We start from the raw sequence: 18,719 nt of genomic DNA, 5'->3' as shown, positions 1-18,719 counted from the left end.
TTTAGTTTAATTAAAGATATGGTGTATATGATTCAGAGGTAAAGTTTTACCTAGGGTTCCCTTAATTATTCTTAAATCATGGAATTAATGAAAGATAATGAAATTTAATTATCCACTTCATAGTGGATTATATCTTAATTTAAGTAGATATTTATGGATTTATATCCTACTAGATATTATCTTAAGTAATTAAAGGTATAGATAATTATAGTTAATTGAGTCCAGAAATTATAAAGTTAAGATTGTGATAGACTGATTTATTTTATTTAAGAAAAATCCTAAATGATTTAAATATTAAATCATAGAGGTAATTAAAGTGCATCATTAAATTTAATGGACTTGGATTAAATTTTAGTTTAGATAAATTTTAAGTATTTAATAATGATAAGCGATTATTTGGATATTTAAGATTTAATTTTATTAAATTAAAATATAAAAGATTTTAAATGTTTAGGGTTAAATAGGTTTTTCTAAATGAAAACGCGATTTAGGGCTCAAGCCACCAACGTTTCGGCTTAAGTTCATTACCAAAGTCGGCTTTAATTTTCATTTTGCGTGTTATTCTTCTTTTTTGTCTCATTTTGAACAATTTCTATTTTTGGGTAGTATTTTTATATTCTCTTTGAATTTTTACTTTATATGCTTTGCTTTGTTTGCATAAATAATATCAAGAGTTTATTGCATCAAATTAAAGTATATAATTATTTTTAAAAATTAATATCGTTTTTATTAGATAAAATAATTATAAGAGTTGATAAATTTAAAAAGAAAGGTATATATATATAATTTTTAAAAATTTACTTTTTCAATAAATATTATATTATAATAAAATTTATTTTACAATAAATACTAATAAAATAATTAATTTAGAGGTGCGATATGGTTAATCTCGTCCGTCTTTTCTTTGACTCAATCCGCATGCATATACACTTTTATGTAGCACTTATAGTACTACGTTGTACTCCCTCCGTCCCATAAAAATTGTCTCATTTTTCCATTTTCGTCCGTCTCACAAATTATCTTATTTCACTTTTTACTATTTTTAGTAGTGAATCTCATATTCCACTAACTCATTTCTACTCACATTTTATTATAAAACTAATGCAGTATATAAAAATAGGACTTATATTCCACTAAACTTTTCATTACATTTCTTAAAACCCGTGTCCGGTCAAAGTGAGACAATCTATGTGAGACAGATGGAGTAAGTACGTAATTTTATCTAATCAAATTTCCATATTAATGTCGAAAATATAAGTTGAAGAAGTGCGATTTGATGATTTCTGATTATGTCGGCATGATATCATAATCCAGTAATTAGGGAATAGAGAAACGTTGACCGTGGCTATAGAATCGTGTGAATAAATGGGAATTAATGCCGAGTAATTAGACGCGGTCGGTGTGTTGGTTGACTAGAAAAGCTTGCACATTAATATATCAAATTAAATAAATAAAAGTAATAGGGTTAGGTGTGAATCAAAATCATAAGTGAATAAATATCGTGGAATAGTAGTAGTAGTCTATATCATGTACAAAGAGCAAAAGGAAAAGTACAAATGTCCCTCTATCTGATTGTACATGGCAAATGAATAACAAAATAGTAGTACTAGGAGTATATAATTTTCTACAAAAATAAATTCCAAATCAAGCTTGGTATCCATTGACTCCGTTAGTTACGTGGTGAGATTGCTTATCGACCCTTTTCCTCTTGATCACAAGGTACCATGTAAATGCTTCCAATACAGCAACACACACCCCCAAAAATATCAACACTCCGATATATGCATTTTTCCATTTTTTCTCTGGGTCCAAAATGTCTAACCCTTCGAAAATGTTGGCAATGCTAAGGCTGATCACAGCATATCCTATGGCTTGGTGGTAAATATTCCAGTAGAATCGATATTTGTGGTCGGGCTTGGGCCTCAAAAGCAAGGCAAAAACCTGGAGTATAACATATATATATATATATATACACAGTATTAATACGAGGTGAGTAGTGAGTAGAGTAGGTAAGTAGGTAGCGATCAACATTGAACCTGAAGTGTTCCGAGAGCAAAGAGGGTGATCCCAATGTTTCTATGAACGTTATGCTGGACTCCGACAGAGTCGCTGCCGAGTTTGATGCCGGTGCCCCAGCCGGCAACACCAACAATGTAGGCGGAAGCCTGACAGGTGACGTGGATGTAAAACCACGCGGGATTGGCTGATTTGAACACCTTCAAATACCTGGCCGCCATGGCTCCCATTGGCATCAACATTCCCCAACTCACCACATTTAACACCCCATGAACCTACATAAAACAAACATTTACTGCTGTTAATTGGTTGCATTTTAGTACTCCAGTAAAATGATACTGATAAATACTTGTACTCACATTTCTTTTACGCTGTCTGGATCCTCCTGCGGCCGCGGGCGTGGTGGCTCCGGTGGCGAAGTTAATGTTCCCGAAGGACCTGACGTTGTCTCCGGTGGTGGAATGCTGGAGAGGGATGCCGTTGGAGACGGGGCCGTGCTGCCACAGTTGAGTGAAGGTGGTAGCCCCAGCAGGAAGATTGAGAGTAGCGTATATGATGATCTGATCGCCGGTGACGAATTCGGCGGATATGGAAGGCGCAGGCACGCGGAAGCTCAATTCTCCCTCTTGCAGTGTGGTGGAGTAGCTGGTGATCGGAGAGGTGTAGGCGCGGAGCTCACCGTTGGAGCCGAAGAAAGCCACCAATGCCTGCGCTCCGATCATGCTGGTCCCGGTGGGATTGAGGGCCCACGCCACCCAGTTGGAACGGCTGACTCCGCTGTGACGGTAGGCTATGTCTACGGAGTTGTTGCCGTCGCGGTAGTTCCAGTGAAGGAAGGAGTTGAGGACGGGAAGGGCGTTGCACTCAGAGAATGTCCTCCCGTTTGAGAAACTATACGGCGGGCAGTTCTGTAGTAGTAGTAATCAATTTATAAATTATCTAGGAGTATTAATTTTGATTTTATTTTTTCAAGAAAATTAATAAGAATAATATGCACCTCCTAGTATTTTTAGTGATCTACGTACTGTCATTATAGACAAGTTTTTAAATGACACCGTATTAACAATTGAGTTAAGTATTTATGAATACGATTTTGATGGTTCAAAATAGTGTATTAAAGGCTAACTACTAGTACTACTTACATTTGTTGTGGTTGTGGTTGTATTCGGTGGTGCAGCGGCTGCCTCCGGAGCAAAATCAATAGTCCCTCGCGACCTGACGTGGTCTCCGATAGTGGGATGCTGGAGAGGGATGCCGTTGGAGACGTCGCCGTGCTGCCAGAGGTGAGAAAAGCTGGTGGCAGTTCCCTGCGGAAGCTCGATAGTTGCATATATGATGATCTGACTGTCGTTGATGAATTGAGCGTTTAGAGAGGGAACTCGGAAGCTCAGGTTTCCCTCTTGCAGTACGGTGGTGTAGCCGGATATGGGGGCGGTGTAGGCACGGACCACGCCTCCTGCTTCGACTAAGGCGACCAAGGCCTGAGCTCCAACCATGCCCTGGCCCGTCGGATTCAGGGCCCATGCTACCCAGTTCGAGGAGTTGATTTGCGTGTGGCGGTACGCGATGTCGGCGGTGCGGTTGTTCTCGTGGTAGTTCCAGTGGATGGAGGAATCTAAGACGGAGAGAGAGTTGCAGTTGCCGTAGCGTCTGCCGTTGGAGAATGCTATGCTGGAGCAATTTTGAGCATTGGATGCCGCCACCAGAATGAACAACAAGACGGAGAACAAGAGGACACTGCCCATTTTCATATTAACTCTCTCTTTTTCTATGTGATTATAATTATATTGAGGAGAATTCTGAATTTTATAGAAACTGGAGAATCTGAATGGGAGAAAAGTAGGCGTGTGTAGGTAAAGACTTGGGATACTCTTGACTTCTTCAACCAGAGCACCCAAGTTGTGAATTTTTTTCTCTGAGAGAGGAGGGAAGGAGAGAGGAAACTCCTGCTTTGCATGAATTCGGAGACTATTCTCCTTTTCTTTTTTACTTGAAAGCTTTCCTATTGGTCCACCTCTCCAACTACTTCTCCATTGCTTTGAAACTTTTACTGTGTCTATTTCTTCATAACATTATTATGACTTGGCAATTTATGGGCTTGTCCTTGTCATAATGTGAATTCACCTCACCGCCTCACATCCCAGTTGGGATTCTCATTACCACAAATGCTTATTTTTCAGTATATAAATTCAAATTATAAAGTTAATTTAGTTTTAGAGCATCTACAATGGGGGACGATAACGCGCTCGATGTGGGTGCGCGGACGACGGACGATGCGTCGTCCGCGCCCTAAGCTTAGTCCACGGACGAAGCGCGGACGATAGGGCATCGTCTGCCTACTGTGGGCGACGCGGACGATGCAACGCGTTTTAGTTTTTTTTTTTTATTCAAAAATCTTGTTTATATAAATACCTCATCCTCATATTCCATTTGTAACTTTTTGATTCACTTTTCAACTCTCAAATTACGCTATAAAATATCCAAGCCCCTTGGCGTAGCGGTAAAGGGCGCTGGATACCGCATCCATCCTGGAGGTCACGAGTTCGACCCCTGGGAAATCCCATCTTGGGGATTAATTTTTCTTGGGGGTGATGGGTTCACTGGCCTGTACCCATGTTTCGGGAATTTTCTCTCAAAGGATCAATTTAAAATTGAGTGAATACCCAAAACCCAGCCCAAGTTCGCTTCCTTATCAGTGGGCTTCCTAATCATTAAAGCCCAGCCCAAATTACTTTTATTAGTAGGCATCCCACACTGTATATTGTTGGGCCTTTTATAAGTTGGAAGTGATAAGAATAAATAACCAAAGCCTGGCCCAAGTTATATCAAAGAAACGAAAAAGAAAAAAAATCAGGATTCATGACTTGTGGAGCAACAACTGCAAACCTACTAATGATCACCACATTCCACACTAAAAACCTGCTCTCTTCCTAATCACATAAAATTCTTGCATATAAATCCACACACAACAAAACCCCATGCCCCATCCCATGCAAACATGCAATAAACACCCATGGCCTCACTTTTTCTCCTCCTCCTCAATCTCATGCTCAACAATTTTGCTGCTACTAATTCTCTCTCCTCATCATCTTCTCTCTCATGCCACAACCACATATTCTCATCCAACAGAGTGTTCACCTCCTGCACTCACCTCCCCTCTCTAGAAGCCCACCTGCACTGGAACTACACCCCATCTCTCGCTCGAGTCTCCATAGCCTATAGGGCTAAGCAAGTCCCCAAGGGATGGATCGCGTGGGCCATCAACCCCACCAGCTCCGGCATGGTTGGCTCACAAGCCTTGGTAGCTTTCCGGACTTCCAATGGCACCATGAGGGTTTACACGACCGCCATAGCCAGCTACAACCCCTCTATGCTCCCTGCACAGATCAGTCTACCTGTGTCAAACATATCCACAGAATATGTAGGCAATGAGATGATAATATATGCCGCAGTTGGCCCCCTGCTAAATGGAAGCGTTGTCAATCATGTTTGGCAGGCTGGAGCCTCCGTTTCCAGCAATATTCCTCAGATTCATTCCACGTCACCGCCCCATCTTCAGTCTATGGGGACTATCAACTTCCTATCACAGTTTTACTGCCTGAAAAATGAAACAAGGAATAGAGAAAGAGAGAGAACATGATCATCTTACTCTTTATCAATCATTTGCCACAGAATCCTTTGTTATAAACTATTGAATATATTATTCATTTTCATTTGAGTACAAGGATTTCGGGTATATGATATCACCTATGGTTACAGTTGATAAAAGAGAAAGAGAAACACGTGAAAATGAGGGGAATTGCATTTAGTAATAATAATTTATTAAACCCATAAGAGTTAGTCTAAGAATATAAACCATGTTAAACAGATATAAAAGACATTGTATCTTGCCACAAGAATGATATATATTGAAGGATCAAAAGTAAGTTGCAGCATTGGCTAATAACTGATGCAGTTCCTCCCTCTTCAATTCCGTTATTGGAAATTCCAGCGTAACCTGTGAAGCACAGAATATATATTTAGGCATCAGCACAACAGAACAGAGGTCATTCCAAAATGTTCAAGCCTACTCAGAGACGAAACTCTAGAACAGAGACGAAGCACAGAAAGTTAGGAGCTAGCTCAGGAATGAGCCTTTCTGTGCATGACTATGATTAGTTTAAGGATAAATAACAATACTTAATACTTTAATCCAACAAAAGCGGTGCTTTTTGAGTCAATAAATACATAACGGAATTGCTTATTACTACAAGAGGATGGCATGCTTACCTCTTTGAAGATCTCACTGCAAGAAGTTTCCATGAAGCCCTGTAGGAAAAGTGTGAAGTGGTTAGTCACACGTCGTTGTGTGGAATACATATGAGTGTGTGCGTAAATGAGAAAGCGGAAGAGTGAAGTCACTCACCAGCTTTTTGAATAGTCTCAGTGAAGCTTCATTTGATAAACCTATTTTTGCACGAAAGTTGTGGATGCCAAAATTCTTGACTGCAAAGGCTATCATCAGCAAGATTGACTCTTTTGCTAGTCCTTTGCCGCGACTGTGAAAGAAGAATCCAATGATATAAATTTTGAGCTAAATCATGCATAGGCCAGACCACTTGAACTACGGCATGTTAATTAACTCTATGTTCACTCCTGACACTAGCCAAAACTTGAAAAGTTTCATTAACACATTTATATTCAGCAATAGTAGTTATGTTACACTCCACTAAGTTGTATCGATCTAGAGCTTCAAAAATGGGTGCATAAAAACTTCAAATATTATATATATATATATATATATATATATATATATATATATATATATATATATATACATGACAATGAGGCTAGATGAAAATGATAAAATTATTACAGATAGGTACCTTTTTAGTTCCGCGATCATAATTTCTACCTCTGCTATCAGAGAATCATCAATGTCGTTCATAAATATATTCACATCACCGACCATAGCTGGAAAAAAACCCACAACGTAAAGTTAGGATGCCATTCTATACACTAATGTGAACCCCTTAATGTATTACTCCACATCTCACACCTCTCTGAAGAACTAAAATGGTTTTACTAAGTGAGTAATTATAAAGTGAGTAAAATGACCATCAGTACGAGGTTCCCCATGGATGAACTCTCCAACCACTAATTCTTTGTCCAGCACTATAAAAGTCTGTTCTGCCAAGCATAAAGGAAGAAACTATTAGAATACATACAGGCAACTTGACATTCATGACTAAAGCTAACTAGCTTATAACTAGATAGAGAAGCTAAAATTCATACTAAGGGGGTCTTGAACCCACGAAAGCTGCATCTCGTATTCTTGATCGAGTGTAAGCGGCTCAGACGCGGTGGCTTGGAGGATGGCAGGGTCTTGCATCCAAACATGGTACCTGGGCACATGATCCTTCATGTATGGCACCAGAATAACTTTTTCTCCTACTATACTCACCCCCATTCTTCCGGCACCAAAGAATAAGCATTGGATTTCAGCACTAATCAATCAAATTCCATTGCAACTCCACAGAAGGATGTACTTATATACACTCTATTGATATACCTACGAGGCTAAGGCTTCATCCAAACAATTTAAAGTTGCCAAGAAACTCCATTTTTTCTGGAGAATGTTTTTTTCCCGCAATCAAGAAAGAGCTATATTTTAAGTGAGACAAAAGATCAAACAGTTCATGTGCGACACCAACTCAGCAGCGCACCTTAACCCAGAAAAGGAGATGGAATTTTTTTTTATCTGTTCTGCCAATAAATTGTGCTATAAGTTCAATCACAAGATAAATTTTAGAAAGAGAACTAGTACTAAATGTGTTTTTCAACTCAAAAAATAAAATAAAAAATGTCACTCACCAGGAAGCAGTTTTGGAGCTGCTGTGGTTAAAGAATTACTTGATCGCTAAATCTGGGTATAGATCTGTGTTTAATCAGTTCGGCAGGACCGGGGAGCTCAGATCAAATTGCCGATAAAGTTTGTGGTTTTGGTGACTCCGGTATTGGAAGAGTAATTCATTAGTAACTTGGGCTTTTGGGTATTTTCACTAGATTTCTTGAGTATCCATTCTCTCTCCTCTCCTAGTTTGGCGGCCCAACCCCTATTGTTGTCGCAACCGTTTTACTCATAATAAAGGAAAACCAACCCGGAATAAGGAGGAGTATTATTAGCATTCCATGTTCATTAACTTATTATTAAGACAATTTACTAAAAACTTAGGAGATGACAACCAACCTAACAATTTGTTAGATAATTAAGGGTTTTTTTTACAATTAATTTAAGAAATATTGTGTTAAGTGAATTAAATAAATAAAAAATAAAGTAAAAAATGAAAAGAACAAAAAGATTAAAAGAGAATAAATTAAAAGAGAATAAATTTAGAGAGAATAAAATAACTAAATAAATAAGAAGAAATGTGTTGACTTTTAGTGAAAATGAAATGACTCAAACTATTATGGAACGTACTAGATAAAATGACTACACTATTATAGAAAAGCGAGAGTATAATGCAAGGACACCAATTCTATATTCATACATGTAAGTTTAATTCAAAAATAAACTACATCTACTAAAATTATACTACTCCATAATTAATCAAATTAGTGGAGACCAACTCGTAAAATTGGTTTATTTACCTATGCTGTATCTGAAACCGAACTTTATACGTTGTATAATACACACCTTCAGTTGCGTCTGGGAATAAACTAAAATCATATTGTAACAGATGCTCTCTATTTTTCTCAAGAAAGGGCGAAACACAATGCAGATGAGAAATCATAAATCTGCTGCACTTATCGTTTTCATCTAGTCGGCTAATCCATCACAATTCGACGTTTCGATTCCCGCGAATTCAGAATCACTCACGCCGTTGCGCCGCATAGAAAGACAACTGAGATCCCATTAAATATCCTACGCCTGTATTATTTTATTGATCTCCTAAAATTTGATTGCGAAATCCACCGTAAGAGCTATCCCGTTCTCTTTGAATTAGCTCGATTTGATGTTTCGGATAGTGTAGGGCGTCTTTGTTGAGTAATCGGTCGTTCGATGGCTTCCTGGCTGAAAGCGGCTGAAGGTACGATTTTGTTATCCTAATCGATATCCAAGTTTGATGCACATTTATTCGTATCGTTGATTTGCGTCATTGCTGGAATCGTGGTTTGATCTACGTTGTGCATTTCTCGTAAATCTGAGCTAAACCCCAATATTCTGTTGAACTTTTATAAACTTGAAGCGCCAAATATATTGAATTGATCTATCTTAGCTGCTCTCAATCTATAATGTTTTGGAAGAAAAGTTGCGCATTGGGCATATATGTATGCCATGGTCAGATTTTAGCTTCTGTTGGAATTGATGTGCTGTCTCCTATTTTGAGCTTTTGAGATTAATATTGTAGGAAGAGCGTAGTTCTGCTAGACAGGAATCTAAATTTTCTGCACATTGTTGTAACTCGTACTTGTTTTTTGCCAGATTTATTTGAAGTAGTGGACCGAAAGGCGAAGCTAGCAGTTGGAGAGAAGCCAGATGAACTTCCTGTTGCTGCCAAAGGTATGACTGTATATGTTGATTTTCATACCCTGTAAATTGTAATTAGTGACTTAATTGATGGATCATTGTGAAAAATCACTTCGATAGTCCTGCTCCTTTTTGTGACTTACCTCCTTTTTTCTCAAAAGGTTCTAATGGGCGAGGATCTCAAGCAAAGAAGGCTAGAGCAAGAGCAAAGGTATAACTTTTTGTGTGTGTGTCATTAGTTGTGCAACTATTATACATGTGGACAGTATAAGGATCTTGGAGTTTTGTAACAAAATTTTCTTAAAACTGCAGAAGAAACTTGTATCTAATGAAGCTCCTTCTGCTGCTGATAATGAAAGAGAGCAAACTATACCTGAAACATCACAATCACCAGCAGAACCTGATGAAAATATCCCATCTCCTTTGATTGAAAATAGTGAGAGTAATCCAGGTGTTCCCACTAGTAGAGTTGACATTGATGAGCATTCCGAAGCTCATAATGACGGTTCAATAACTGAGACTTCTGTGCTTGGAACAATATCTAGTAATGGGGCCACATCAGGTACTGGTGATCATGATGATACAAAAAAATCTACTGATGTAGAATCTAGAGCTTTAAATTTGAATGGTGAGCCCATGATGGAAGAATTGGTAGTTAACCCTGTTGGAAATCCACCGAATGACCCTATAGATGCTCATGTAGTGAATGGCAATCCTTCCTCTGATTTCAATCGAAAATTGAAATCTGAAGAAGTGGGTTCTTCAAAGAATATTGAACTTTCTGGATCTCAAACTCTACATGAAGATGCACCAATTAAGGCTGATACCCTATCCAAGGATGTGGATTTGATAAATGAACCTGATTTCAAGCACAAGCAGCATCAAGAGCAAGAAACTGTTGAATCACCAGTTAAAGTACAAGAACAAATAGAAGAGGTATGTGGTGAAATTATAAATGACAAGGAACTTGTTTTGGTCCCATTTCTTGTTTGCGATCATGTAAATTGTAAGGGAAGCTTTTGTATAGACTAATAGTTTAGTTCAACAGGCTCAAGGACTACTTAAAAGTGCAATTTCAACAGGGCAGTCAAAGGAAGCTAGGCTAGCTCGGGTAAGCAAATAAATCTTTGACATGGATAAGTAGAGATATCTTTGTTTTAAGCATTAACATTTTTAACATGTCAATCCTATATTTTGATGTTCTTGCTTGTATTGTGTAGTTTCTAGTATCTTCCTTCCAAAATTGGAATATTAACATTTTTAACATGTCAATCCTATATTTTGTTATTTAAGCTAATTCTTTTCCTCTGCTTGGTTCTATGACTTTAAAAGTCTAGCAATCCATGATGAATTCATGGATATGACATTGGTAAAACTATTAGTTACTCCCTCCATCCCAAGGTAGTTTAGTCGTATTTCTTTTCAGGCCGTTCCAAGGTAGTTGAGTCATTTCCTTTTTTTTTGGGAAAAACTTTATTCTCTCTCTCTCTCATACGTTATTCTCTCTCAACTTTAACCCTTAAAATCAATTTCTTAAACCCCGTGCCTAAGAAATGTTTCAACTAACTACGGACGGAGGTAGTACTATAAAACAGCAACCTGTACAGTACAGAAGGTGACCTGTCTGCATATAAGGGAGCATCTTGAGCGCATTAATTAAATGCTAGTGAAGCTTTTCTATACTACATAATGGTGTTGTTTAGCAGTCAGAAAAGACTTGTCATCACATCAAACATATTGAATTTTTCTTAACGTTGTCATGGTTAGGTTTGTGCTGGACTTTCATCACGCCTGCAAGAGTACAAATCTGAGAATGCTCAGTTGGAAGAGCTTCTCACAGCAGAGGTGAACAATGAAATCCTACTTGAAATAACTAAAAAGTTAACCTTTCATTTTCTAATATAGCCTTGAAAAGAATGTAACATTCTATGTGGTTGTGCATAAATAAAACAGAGGGAACTGACAAAATCATATGAGGCTCATATAAAGCAGCTTCAGAAAGATCTATCTGCATCTAAAGGAGAGGTGAGCAGAGTGGAGGCAAATATGGTAGAGGCATTATCTGCCAAGAATGCTGAAATTGAGGCACTTGTCAGTTCTGTTGATGCGCTGAAGAAGAAATCTGCTTTGGCTGAAGGAAACTTGACATCACTTCAGGTTAATTAATATCTTAAAATGCTTACTATGATTGTACATTATCATTTTTTGTGCCGAGAGAAGAAGCAACGTACCTGAACCCAAAAGGTGAAAATAATACCATATAGGATAAGGGAGGGAAGGTAGAAACTTGTTGCAGTTGTGCACCATTGTAGTATAGAGCCTCCAAATTTCACATAAATCTGCATGCTATATCCCTCATAATTGTGGGACTCTTCTTGTCAATGGATATTGGATACTGCCAATATTTAAGGACTCATGGGAAACATAAATCAAATACCTAAGTTGAGAAAATCCCATCCAGATATCAATATATCTGTTCTCATGATTCTTCTTCCTGTTACTTCCTGTATTTAGTGGACGCATGCGCAATGCTGCTTTATCATGTGGATGATGTATTATTTTCATGTATTGCCTAGCATGTAGTCTCTTTCTTATGTTATTTCCTTCATTATGTGCCAGGAAAGTCTGGAATCTATAATGAGAAATAGAGAATTAACAGAAACAAGGATGATGCAAGTAAGTTTCTCTCCTCCTTCCAATTTTCTGGAGCATGGTTGGTGGATCTTAGTTCAGTGTAAGCTGTCTGATTTCAGGCCATAAGAGAGGAACTGTCTGCTGCTGAGAGGAGAGCTGAGGAGGAACGTTTTGCACATAATGCCACAAAGATGGTTTATTTCTAAATTTCTCTTGTACATGCGTGTCCATTTGTTGTTGTTGTTGTTGTTGCTGCTGCTGCTGCTGCTGCTGTAGTTCCTTAATAATATATCAAACATTCTAGAGTTGATTTCATACTGAACCTCTTAACTGATAGGCAGCTAGAGTAAGGGAAGGAGAATTAGAACAGAGAGCAATTGAGGCATCTACAGCATTAGTCAAAACTCAGGTACTGCAACACATGATATTCCTTGTAAATATCATCTATATAAATCTATTGCCCCATCTTTCTTGTCTTTTTATCTATTTCATTTTTTAGTTAACAGGAGGGGGTTGTGATGTAACTTGGTAGACTAATGTACTCCCTGCATCCCATTACAAGTGAGGCATGTTCCTTTTTATGCCGTCCCACTATAAGTGAGACATTTCCTTTTAGGGCAAAAGGCAACACTCTATCTCTCTCTTACTTTCTCATCTCTCTTATTTTTTCTCTCTACTTTTTTTAAACTCCTAAAAACATGTGCCAAAAGAAATGTCTCACATGTAATGGGACGGTGGAGTAGTATATTAAATCTAGCCAATAATCAACAGCATCCCCATTGTACAAATGTGCTGGAAAATAGGCTCTGAATATTTGTAATATTTACATTGGTAACAACTAACAAGAAAAATCTTTTGCATGTGTACCTATTTATTCATCAGAGAGCAGCTGATGATAGGGCTTCAAAAGCAGCAGACCTTGAGCAGAAGGTAGCTCTTCTTGAGGTAATGGCTTTACTTTTTCTTCATATGTATGGACATTTTACTTCTATTCTTGTTCTTGCCCTTTTTCTGCCCGGTCTTGAAGCGAAAGAGGGAAGTGAATCAAATTACTGAGTAAATATTTCTATAACTTTTACATGTGGTACTAGGTTGAATGTGCTTCCCTGAATCAAGAGCTGCAAGACATGGAAGCTCGTGTTCGCCGTGGGCAAAAAAAAGCTCCTGAAGATGCAAATCAAGCAATACAGGTTCAAAAAGCTATAGTTGGATCTTCTTATCATATCACTTAGCCAGAAATTAGCTGCAATGACATGTTATTAAAAATGGGATCATTGTAATCAAATGGGACCGTTGTTTTAGTATTGTAAAGAGGGTGCCAAGGACCATAGGCATCTATGTATGAAATACTGACTGTCCAAACAACTGAGTATAGTTAAGATCGCCTATGTATTGAGGATATGTCTGAAAACAAGAAATGATTGTATCTGATAAGAGCATATTACGGATCTTTCCATCAATCTTTTCCTGGTAGTCAAGTTAGCAGAGATGTCTCTGTAGTAGTATGCCTAAGCTTGTCTCTACTACAAACTAAAACCTGATAAGTTATAGTTCTTCAATGATCAATCAGGAAAACACAGTTCTTTCTTCTTTTCCTGTTCCTTTGTCCCTCAAGTGTATAGCTGATTTGATCTTCTTAACATGAAGGTGCAGGCGTGGCAAGAGGAGGTGGAGCGTGCACGTCAAAGTCAGAGAGAGGCTGAGAGCAAACTTTCTTCAATGGAGGCAAGTTGATTATTATTTGTATTCTTTTGCTATTGATAATTTATTCTAGTATTTAATGTAGAGCTACAGAAGGTTAAGATCGGACATATTGGTAGTAGTAATTGTTTATTGTATCAATTGTACAGGCTGAAGTGCAGAAGATGAGGGTTGAAATGGCTGCCATCAAGAGGGATGCTGAGCACTACTCACGTCAGGTAACCCTAATCTATTTGTGCAACTCTTCTTTACATAATTTTGCATTGTATTGTTTATTTATATTGATCTCATATCTTAAGCTTGTCATTCGGTTTTGAAATGAAGTTGTGCATGTTTTTGAGCAGGAACACATGGAACTGGAAAAACGTTACCGCGAGCTAACTGATTTATTGGTAATTTTTGTCATGTTATTGGCTACCTCTGGACCTTGACAATTTGCTTGATATCAGACTATTGCATTAATTTCCAGTATTACAAGCAAACACAACTTGAAACTATGTCCAGTGAAAAAGCAGCAGTTGAGTTTCAGTTGGAAAAGGAAGTCAAGCGTCTTCAGGAAGCACAGGTCTCAACTCGGTTTATGCTGCATTTGTTTCCCCCCACACTCTTCCCAGATACCTTATTTAATTTTGAAATGTATCAACTCTTTAAACAGTTAGAAGCTGAAAGGAACAGAGTTTCTCGCCGTGCATCATCCTCTTGGGAAGAGGATGCTGACATGAAAACACTCGAGTACGTGTGTCCTCATTAATGCAACATAACTGGATTGCTTGAGGCACAATACCATAAATATTTACTTAGAACCTAGATGTTAAATTCTTATTCCCTCCCTTAGTCTAATCTCGTATTCTGAATTCAGACCTCTGCCCTTGCATCATCGCCAAATGGCTGGAGCAAGCTTACAGGTATGTATTATTTTGCTTCCAAAAGTGTTGCCTTGCTCACCCAGATTACCACGTGATACTCTGAAATCTGAATCTTCCGTGCAATTCCAGTTGCAGTTGCAGAGGGCAGCAAATATATTAGACACTGGGGCTGCTAGGGCAACAAGATTCTTGTGGCGGTATCCGAAAGCTCGCATTATCCTACTGTTCTATCTGGTGTGAAAATTTAACCGAATCTTTAATTTATTGATCTTGTTCTCTAGCAAAATTAGCTCTATGTTTCATTTTCTTACTCAAGCCTTTTCTAATGATAACTATGTGATGATGCTGGCAGGTTTTTGTGCATCTCTTCTTGATGTACCTCTTGCATCGCCTTCAGGTATGTAAATCTGCTTAATCCAAACTATAAGCAGTGATATCTTATGTGATCATAACTACCGTGTGTCGTGCAGGTACAAGCTGATAACAATACACCTAATGAAGTTGAAGAATCTATGAGATTATTTAACCGGACATCACGTTGAGCTGCTGCCTTGCTGGACGTTGTTTGCTTTGAGTTGCCAAGAATATCTAATGGCAATTGTTCTGCTGATTCTTACACTAAACTAGGTTTTGTCACTAACAGGAATTGCTCAACATGGAAGATGTATATGATCCACATCTTTTTCTTTTTTGTTCCGGTAGTGAAAGATGAATTTGTGTGCTATCCGAGAGTTATATGATATAGGAGTATTATTCTTTGAATTCTTGACAATATATCCATCCGTAAATGTGAACTGGAAATTTAACCCATTGCATTTGCTGGGTGTTTCCAATTTATGTTGAAGCACGACATGTATATGTAGAGTGTCAAATGTATTAGTGCAAGGTAAAAACAATTAGTTGGGGTTTCTTGCTTTTGTGCAGAAATATATGGATTTAGCCAGATTTGACCATTTTGTTTCAAGTCATATCTATCTGAATTCAAGATTACAGAGATCATTTTATTTAAGAACACACCCCACCCACCCTTCAAAGTTCAAACACGAACATCATCCTCAATATCATCATCCACAACATCAGCAAGAAATGGATCCTTGAGCAGCTGGGCAGCTGAGGGCCTATCCCTCGGCCTCCCCACACACCTCTCAACGAAGGCCTTGAGCTCATGGTCGTGCAGGTCGCCCATGGCCCGAGGCATCACCCCGGCCGTGACCTTCCTATATATCTTCCCGAGGCTATCGCACTCGCTGTAGGGTATCTCACACGTGGCCATCTCCAACAAGCACATCCCAAATGAGTATATATCAACGAGCTCTGTGTAGTCCTCCTCATACAGCTCGGGCGCCATGTACTCTGGCGTGCCTATCATCGAATGCGCAGCGTGGCTCTCTCCAACCACCGCGGCCAGCCCCAAATCCCCGATCTTGACCTTCCCCACATTGCCATTGATGAAAATGTTGCTGCAATTCAAGTCTCTGTGAATGATGCAGGGGTCATGAGTGTGCAGATAATCCAAACCTCGGAGAATCTGAACCCCCCATTTCTTAAGCGCCTTGATGGAAACATGGCGATGCTTCTTCCTGTAGTCCCTGAGATTGCCAGAAGCGCAGGCCTCGGTGATGAAATTGAGAGTGTTGTGCTCCACATCTTTCCAGAAATGGTAGAGGAATATGATGTTTTGATGCTTCAAGTTTTTGAGAAGCTCGATCTCGGAGCGCAATCGGGTGATTACAGATGGATCGCTGCTGAAGCTTCGTAGGCGAACTTGATTCCAGGCAACGTCTCTTCCCTCACGCTGATCGAATGCGCGGTACACCTTTTTCACTGCTCCACAGCCTAAAAGCTCACTGTATCTCCCGAATCGCCCCGATGGATCAACCTCCACGAACGCCTCCTCTAATTCCTCCTCGCAATCATCTTCTACGCTGCTGCTCTTTGTCGGCCCCATCGATTCCTAGGTTTAATTAATCGGCTAATCAAGGTTTGATCGAGATGCAGAATTATTAGGCAGAAATGCATAATCATCCTCATATACATGGCTAAATCTTACCTTAGATCTTATTGCAGCTTGAAGAATAGACAGATTTCGCAAAACAAATTGATGAAGAAGGTTGGAACGGAACCATGAATATAGACGAGAGAAGCTGCAGAAAAGAGACGTATCAAAGTGTGGCCTATATATAGAGATAGAGTCATGGAGACTCTTACTTTGATTATGATTGTTGCTGCAACACGGGATCATGGTGTAATTAATGAGATATTAGTAATTATTAATTGACTTACTATTAATCTAGTTTTACTTTGACAAGTTGTGTGCCGTACGATTTGGGTTGTGTGCATGGGGTGGTATATTACTTAGTTCTCATTTAATTAAATGCTAAGCCAATAATCAAAGCCTAATTTAGAGAAGTATTCATATGGAGTAGGAGTATTATATTCTTGTTACAGCTTGCACGATATTGACTTCTTCTTTTCTCTTAATAGAAGCACATACGACTCTTTTCTCTTTATTCCAGAATCAAGTAAATAGAGAAAACGAGTTAGTTGCTTGTTTAAATGTCTACTAGGAGTGTGATTTATATTCCTTGAATGTGGTGTAATTTGTAAGACAGTTGAACAGCTAGGTGGGTCTACAGACTCTAGACCAACATGTGACATCATTAATGAAAGCGTTGATATTTATTGACAATATAATAGGAGTAATACATATATGTATGCAGTATGTTGCATCTATGAAGGCGAAAATAGAGAGGACTAACTGCAAAAGCCATGGCGATTCATGACATTCCCATGCATACGCAAATATCTCTGCAAAACTAATGAAGAAAATGCATGAATTGATTCCCTTCTTGTTAGCTTTCTGTAGATTGCAGTTGTAGTTGTAGTTGGGCATGTGAAAGCAGGAGAGTTTTATATAGTTTGAGACTTGAGTAATTTATAAGCTGCAAAATACCCTAGATGGGCATAAACCAGCTCATTGTCATGATCAAGTGTCGATGCATCATCATGCATAAATAGGCTGTATCAAGTCAAGTGGGAGTTTGACATGAATTTTTAGATTTGAACAGTGATGAGATGGTCGTGACGTAATCAAATGCAAACTTTAAATATTATACAAACTCCAAATTATGATTTAGACTATTAAAAATGTCAATAAATGACAAAATAACAGGAACAAAAAATGTCTAACGCAATGTCAACGTACCCTGAGACAGTCTTACAGTAGGTACTAAGGTAAAGGCAAACCAAGTACGCTAATGACAATAACGCCCACTATTATCAAAGCTTTAGTCTATAACTTCAAATAAATAAGTAAAATAACAAATTGAGTTTTGAATTTTATTTAATGTTTTACTCCCTTCGTCCCATAATTGGAGTCATATTTGGTGTGTGCATGATTTTTAAAAAATATAAAGAATAATGGAGTTGAAAAAGTTAGTAGAATATGATGTCCACTTTTTATATTGGTTTTATAATAGAATGTGAGTAAGATGAGTTAGTAGAACGTGAGACCTACTTACCATTTATTGTAAAAGTGAAACGTGACTCTTATTATGGGACAGACCGATATGGCAAAATATGACTTTTATTATGAGACGGATGAAGTATAATCAAACTAAATATATAAAATAAAACAAACTAAATATGCGTAGAACAAAGAAGATGCTCAGATAAGGTTGGTGGCATATCATTTCCCAACTTTATAATATCATACTGTATCTTTTATATTTTTAATTTTGTACATATATAAATATCGAACGAGGGCCCCATTTTTTGAAAAACTCAACACATATCTTTTGACTTTGATGTAATATCGGTGAAATAACTTTTGCTTATTTTGAAATTTTTTTTGTCTAAAATGCTTTCAAGCTTCTATACGTCATTTAAGCCTTTTTATTCAAATAATATTTTGATATTATGTTAATGTGTAGTCAATCGGGCAGACCCGTCGGGTTTCGGGCCAACCCTACTCGGGTTGCGGGTCAATCGGG

General features: G+C 38.2%; 5 protein-coding genes across 13 annotated transcripts; 2 read left to right on the top strand and 3 right to left on the bottom strand.

The window, feature by feature from the left end:
- Positions 1 to 1,472: 1,472 nt before the first annotated feature.
- Positions 1,473 to 3,945, bottom strand: LOC121742059 (cytochrome b561 and DOMON domain-containing protein At5g47530-like). The gene is made up of 4 exons (XM_042135087.1): positions 3,159 to 3,945; positions 2,376 to 2,924; positions 2,037 to 2,291; positions 1,473 to 1,941 (listed from the first exon to the last, which is right to left on the bottom strand). Exons 1-4 carry the CDS (start codon positions 3,765 to 3,767, stop codon positions 1,645 to 1,647), a joined length of 1,710 nt encoding a protein of 569 aa, XP_041991021.1. The 5' UTR covers positions 3,768 to 3,945; the 3' UTR covers positions 1,473 to 1,644.
- An 870-nt stretch (positions 3,946 to 4,815) lies between these two features.
- Positions 4,816 to 5,740, top strand: LOC121810895 (cytochrome b561 and DOMON domain-containing protein At5g47530-like). The gene has a single exon (XM_042211618.1). It carries the CDS (start codon positions 5,030 to 5,032, stop codon positions 5,654 to 5,656), a length of 627 nt encoding a protein of 208 aa, XP_042067552.1. The 5' UTR covers positions 4,816 to 5,029; the 3' UTR covers positions 5,657 to 5,740.
- A 75-nt stretch (positions 5,741 to 5,815) lies between these two features.
- Positions 5,816 to 8,121, bottom strand: LOC121810896 (N-acetyltransferase 9-like protein). Of its 8 annotated transcripts, none has more exons than XM_042211624.1 (7): positions 7,870 to 8,121; positions 7,291 to 7,777; positions 7,114 to 7,185; positions 6,882 to 6,969; positions 6,422 to 6,554; positions 6,286 to 6,324; positions 5,816 to 6,013 (listed from the first exon to the last, which is right to left on the bottom strand). In XM_042211624.1, exons 2-7 carry the CDS (start codon positions 7,463 to 7,465, stop codon positions 5,933 to 5,935), a joined length of 588 nt encoding a protein of 195 aa, XP_042067558.1. In that variant the 5' UTR covers positions 7,466 to 7,777; positions 7,870 to 8,121; the 3' UTR covers positions 5,816 to 5,932. The 8 variants fall into 8 exon arrangements, with proteins under 8 accessions (XP_042067558.1, XP_042067554.1, XP_042067557.1 ...); XM_042211620.1 differs by having other exon boundaries at positions 7,291 to 7,761; XM_042211623.1 differs by having other exon boundaries at positions 7,291 to 7,756.
- Positions 8,122 to 8,700: 579 nt separating this feature from the next.
- Positions 8,701 to 15,680, top strand: LOC121741401 (golgin candidate 1-like). Of its 2 annotated transcripts, none has more exons than XM_042134136.1 (21): positions 8,701 to 9,086; positions 9,482 to 9,559; positions 9,688 to 9,737; positions 9,839 to 10,462; positions 10,575 to 10,637; positions 11,294 to 11,371; positions 11,480 to 11,683; positions 12,146 to 12,202; positions 12,280 to 12,354; positions 12,498 to 12,569; positions 13,043 to 13,105; positions 13,252 to 13,350; positions 13,814 to 13,885; positions 14,011 to 14,079; positions 14,206 to 14,253; positions 14,331 to 14,426; positions 14,517 to 14,593; positions 14,721 to 14,766; positions 14,857 to 14,961; positions 15,080 to 15,124; positions 15,198 to 15,680. In XM_042134136.1, exons 1-21 carry the CDS (start codon positions 9,059 to 9,061, stop codon positions 15,267 to 15,269), a joined length of 2,121 nt encoding a protein of 706 aa, XP_041990070.1. In that variant the 5' UTR covers positions 8,701 to 9,058; the 3' UTR covers positions 15,270 to 15,680. The 2 variants fall into 2 exon arrangements, with proteins under 2 accessions (XP_041990070.1, XP_041990069.1); XM_042134135.1 differs by having other exon boundaries at positions 13,808 to 13,885.
- On the bottom strand, positions 15,615 to 16,938 carry LOC121741402 (probable serine/threonine-protein kinase WNK11). Its single transcript, XM_042134137.1, has 2 exons — positions 16,778 to 16,938; positions 15,615 to 16,681 (listed from the first exon to the last, which is right to left on the bottom strand). Exon 2 carries the CDS (start codon positions 16,673 to 16,675, stop codon positions 15,764 to 15,766), a length of 912 nt encoding a protein of 303 aa, XP_041990071.1. The 5' UTR covers positions 16,676 to 16,681; positions 16,778 to 16,938; the 3' UTR covers positions 15,615 to 15,763.
- Between the last annotated feature and the right edge of the window lie 1,781 nt (positions 16,939 to 18,719).

This window comes from Salvia splendens, chromosome 7, assembly GCF_004379255.2.
Source record: "Salvia splendens isolate huo1 chromosome 7, SspV2, whole genome shotgun sequence".
NCBI classification, from domain to species: domain Eukaryota; kingdom Viridiplantae; phylum Streptophyta; class Magnoliopsida; order Lamiales; family Lamiaceae; genus Salvia; species Salvia splendens.
This window is presented reverse-complemented; position numbering and strand designations above follow the sequence as displayed.

What these genes read in the sequence shown, in the direction of transcription:
- LOC121742059 (XM_042135087.1), bottom strand. Translation starts at nt 3,767, where the DNA reads ATGAAAATGGGCAGTGTCCTCTTGTTCTCCGTCTTGTTGTTCATTCTG. An exon ending in CAACCACAACCACAACAAAT is followed by an intron (nt 2,925 to 3,158) that starts GTAAGTAGTACT and finishes CTACTACTACAG; the next exon opens with AACTGCCCGCCGTATAGTTT. An exon ending in TTGCTCTCGGAACACTTCAG is followed by an intron (nt 1,942 to 2,036) that starts GTTCAATGTTGA and finishes GTTATACTCCAG; the next exon opens with GTTTTTGCCTTGCTTTTGAG.
- LOC121810895 (XM_042211618.1), top strand. Translation starts at nt 5,030, where the DNA reads ATGGCCTCACTTTTTCTCCTCCTCCTCAATCTCATGCTCAACAATTTT.
- LOC121810896 (XM_042211619.1), bottom strand. Translation starts at nt 7,465, where the DNA reads ATGGGGGTGAGTATAGTAGGAGAAAAAGTTATTCTGGTGCCATACATG. An exon ending in ATGATCGCGGAACTAAAAAG is followed by an intron (nt 6,555 to 6,881) that starts GTACCTATCTGT and finishes CTTCTTTCACAG; the next exon opens with TCGCGGCAAAGGACTAGCAA. An exon ending in TGAGACTATTCAAAAAGCTG is followed by an intron (nt 6,325 to 6,421) that starts GTGAGTGACTTC and finishes CTTTTCCTACAG; the next exon opens with GGCTTCATGGAAACTTCTTG.
- LOC121741401 (XM_042134135.1), top strand. Translation starts at nt 9,059, where the DNA reads ATGGCTTCCTGGCTGAAAGCGGCTGAAG. An exon ending in CAGCATTAGTCAAAACTCAG is followed by an intron (nt 12,570 to 13,042) that starts GTACTGCAACAC and finishes TTTATTCATCAG; the next exon opens with AGAGCAGCTGATGATAGGGC. An exon ending in ACCTCTTGCATCGCCTTCAG is followed by an intron (nt 15,125 to 15,197) that starts GTATGTAAATCT and finishes TGTGTCGTGCAG; the next exon opens with GTACAAGCTGATAACAATAC.
- LOC121741402 (XM_042134137.1), bottom strand. Translation starts at nt 16,675, where the DNA reads ATGGGGCCGACAAAGAGCAGCAGCGTAGAAGATGATTGCGAGGAGGAA.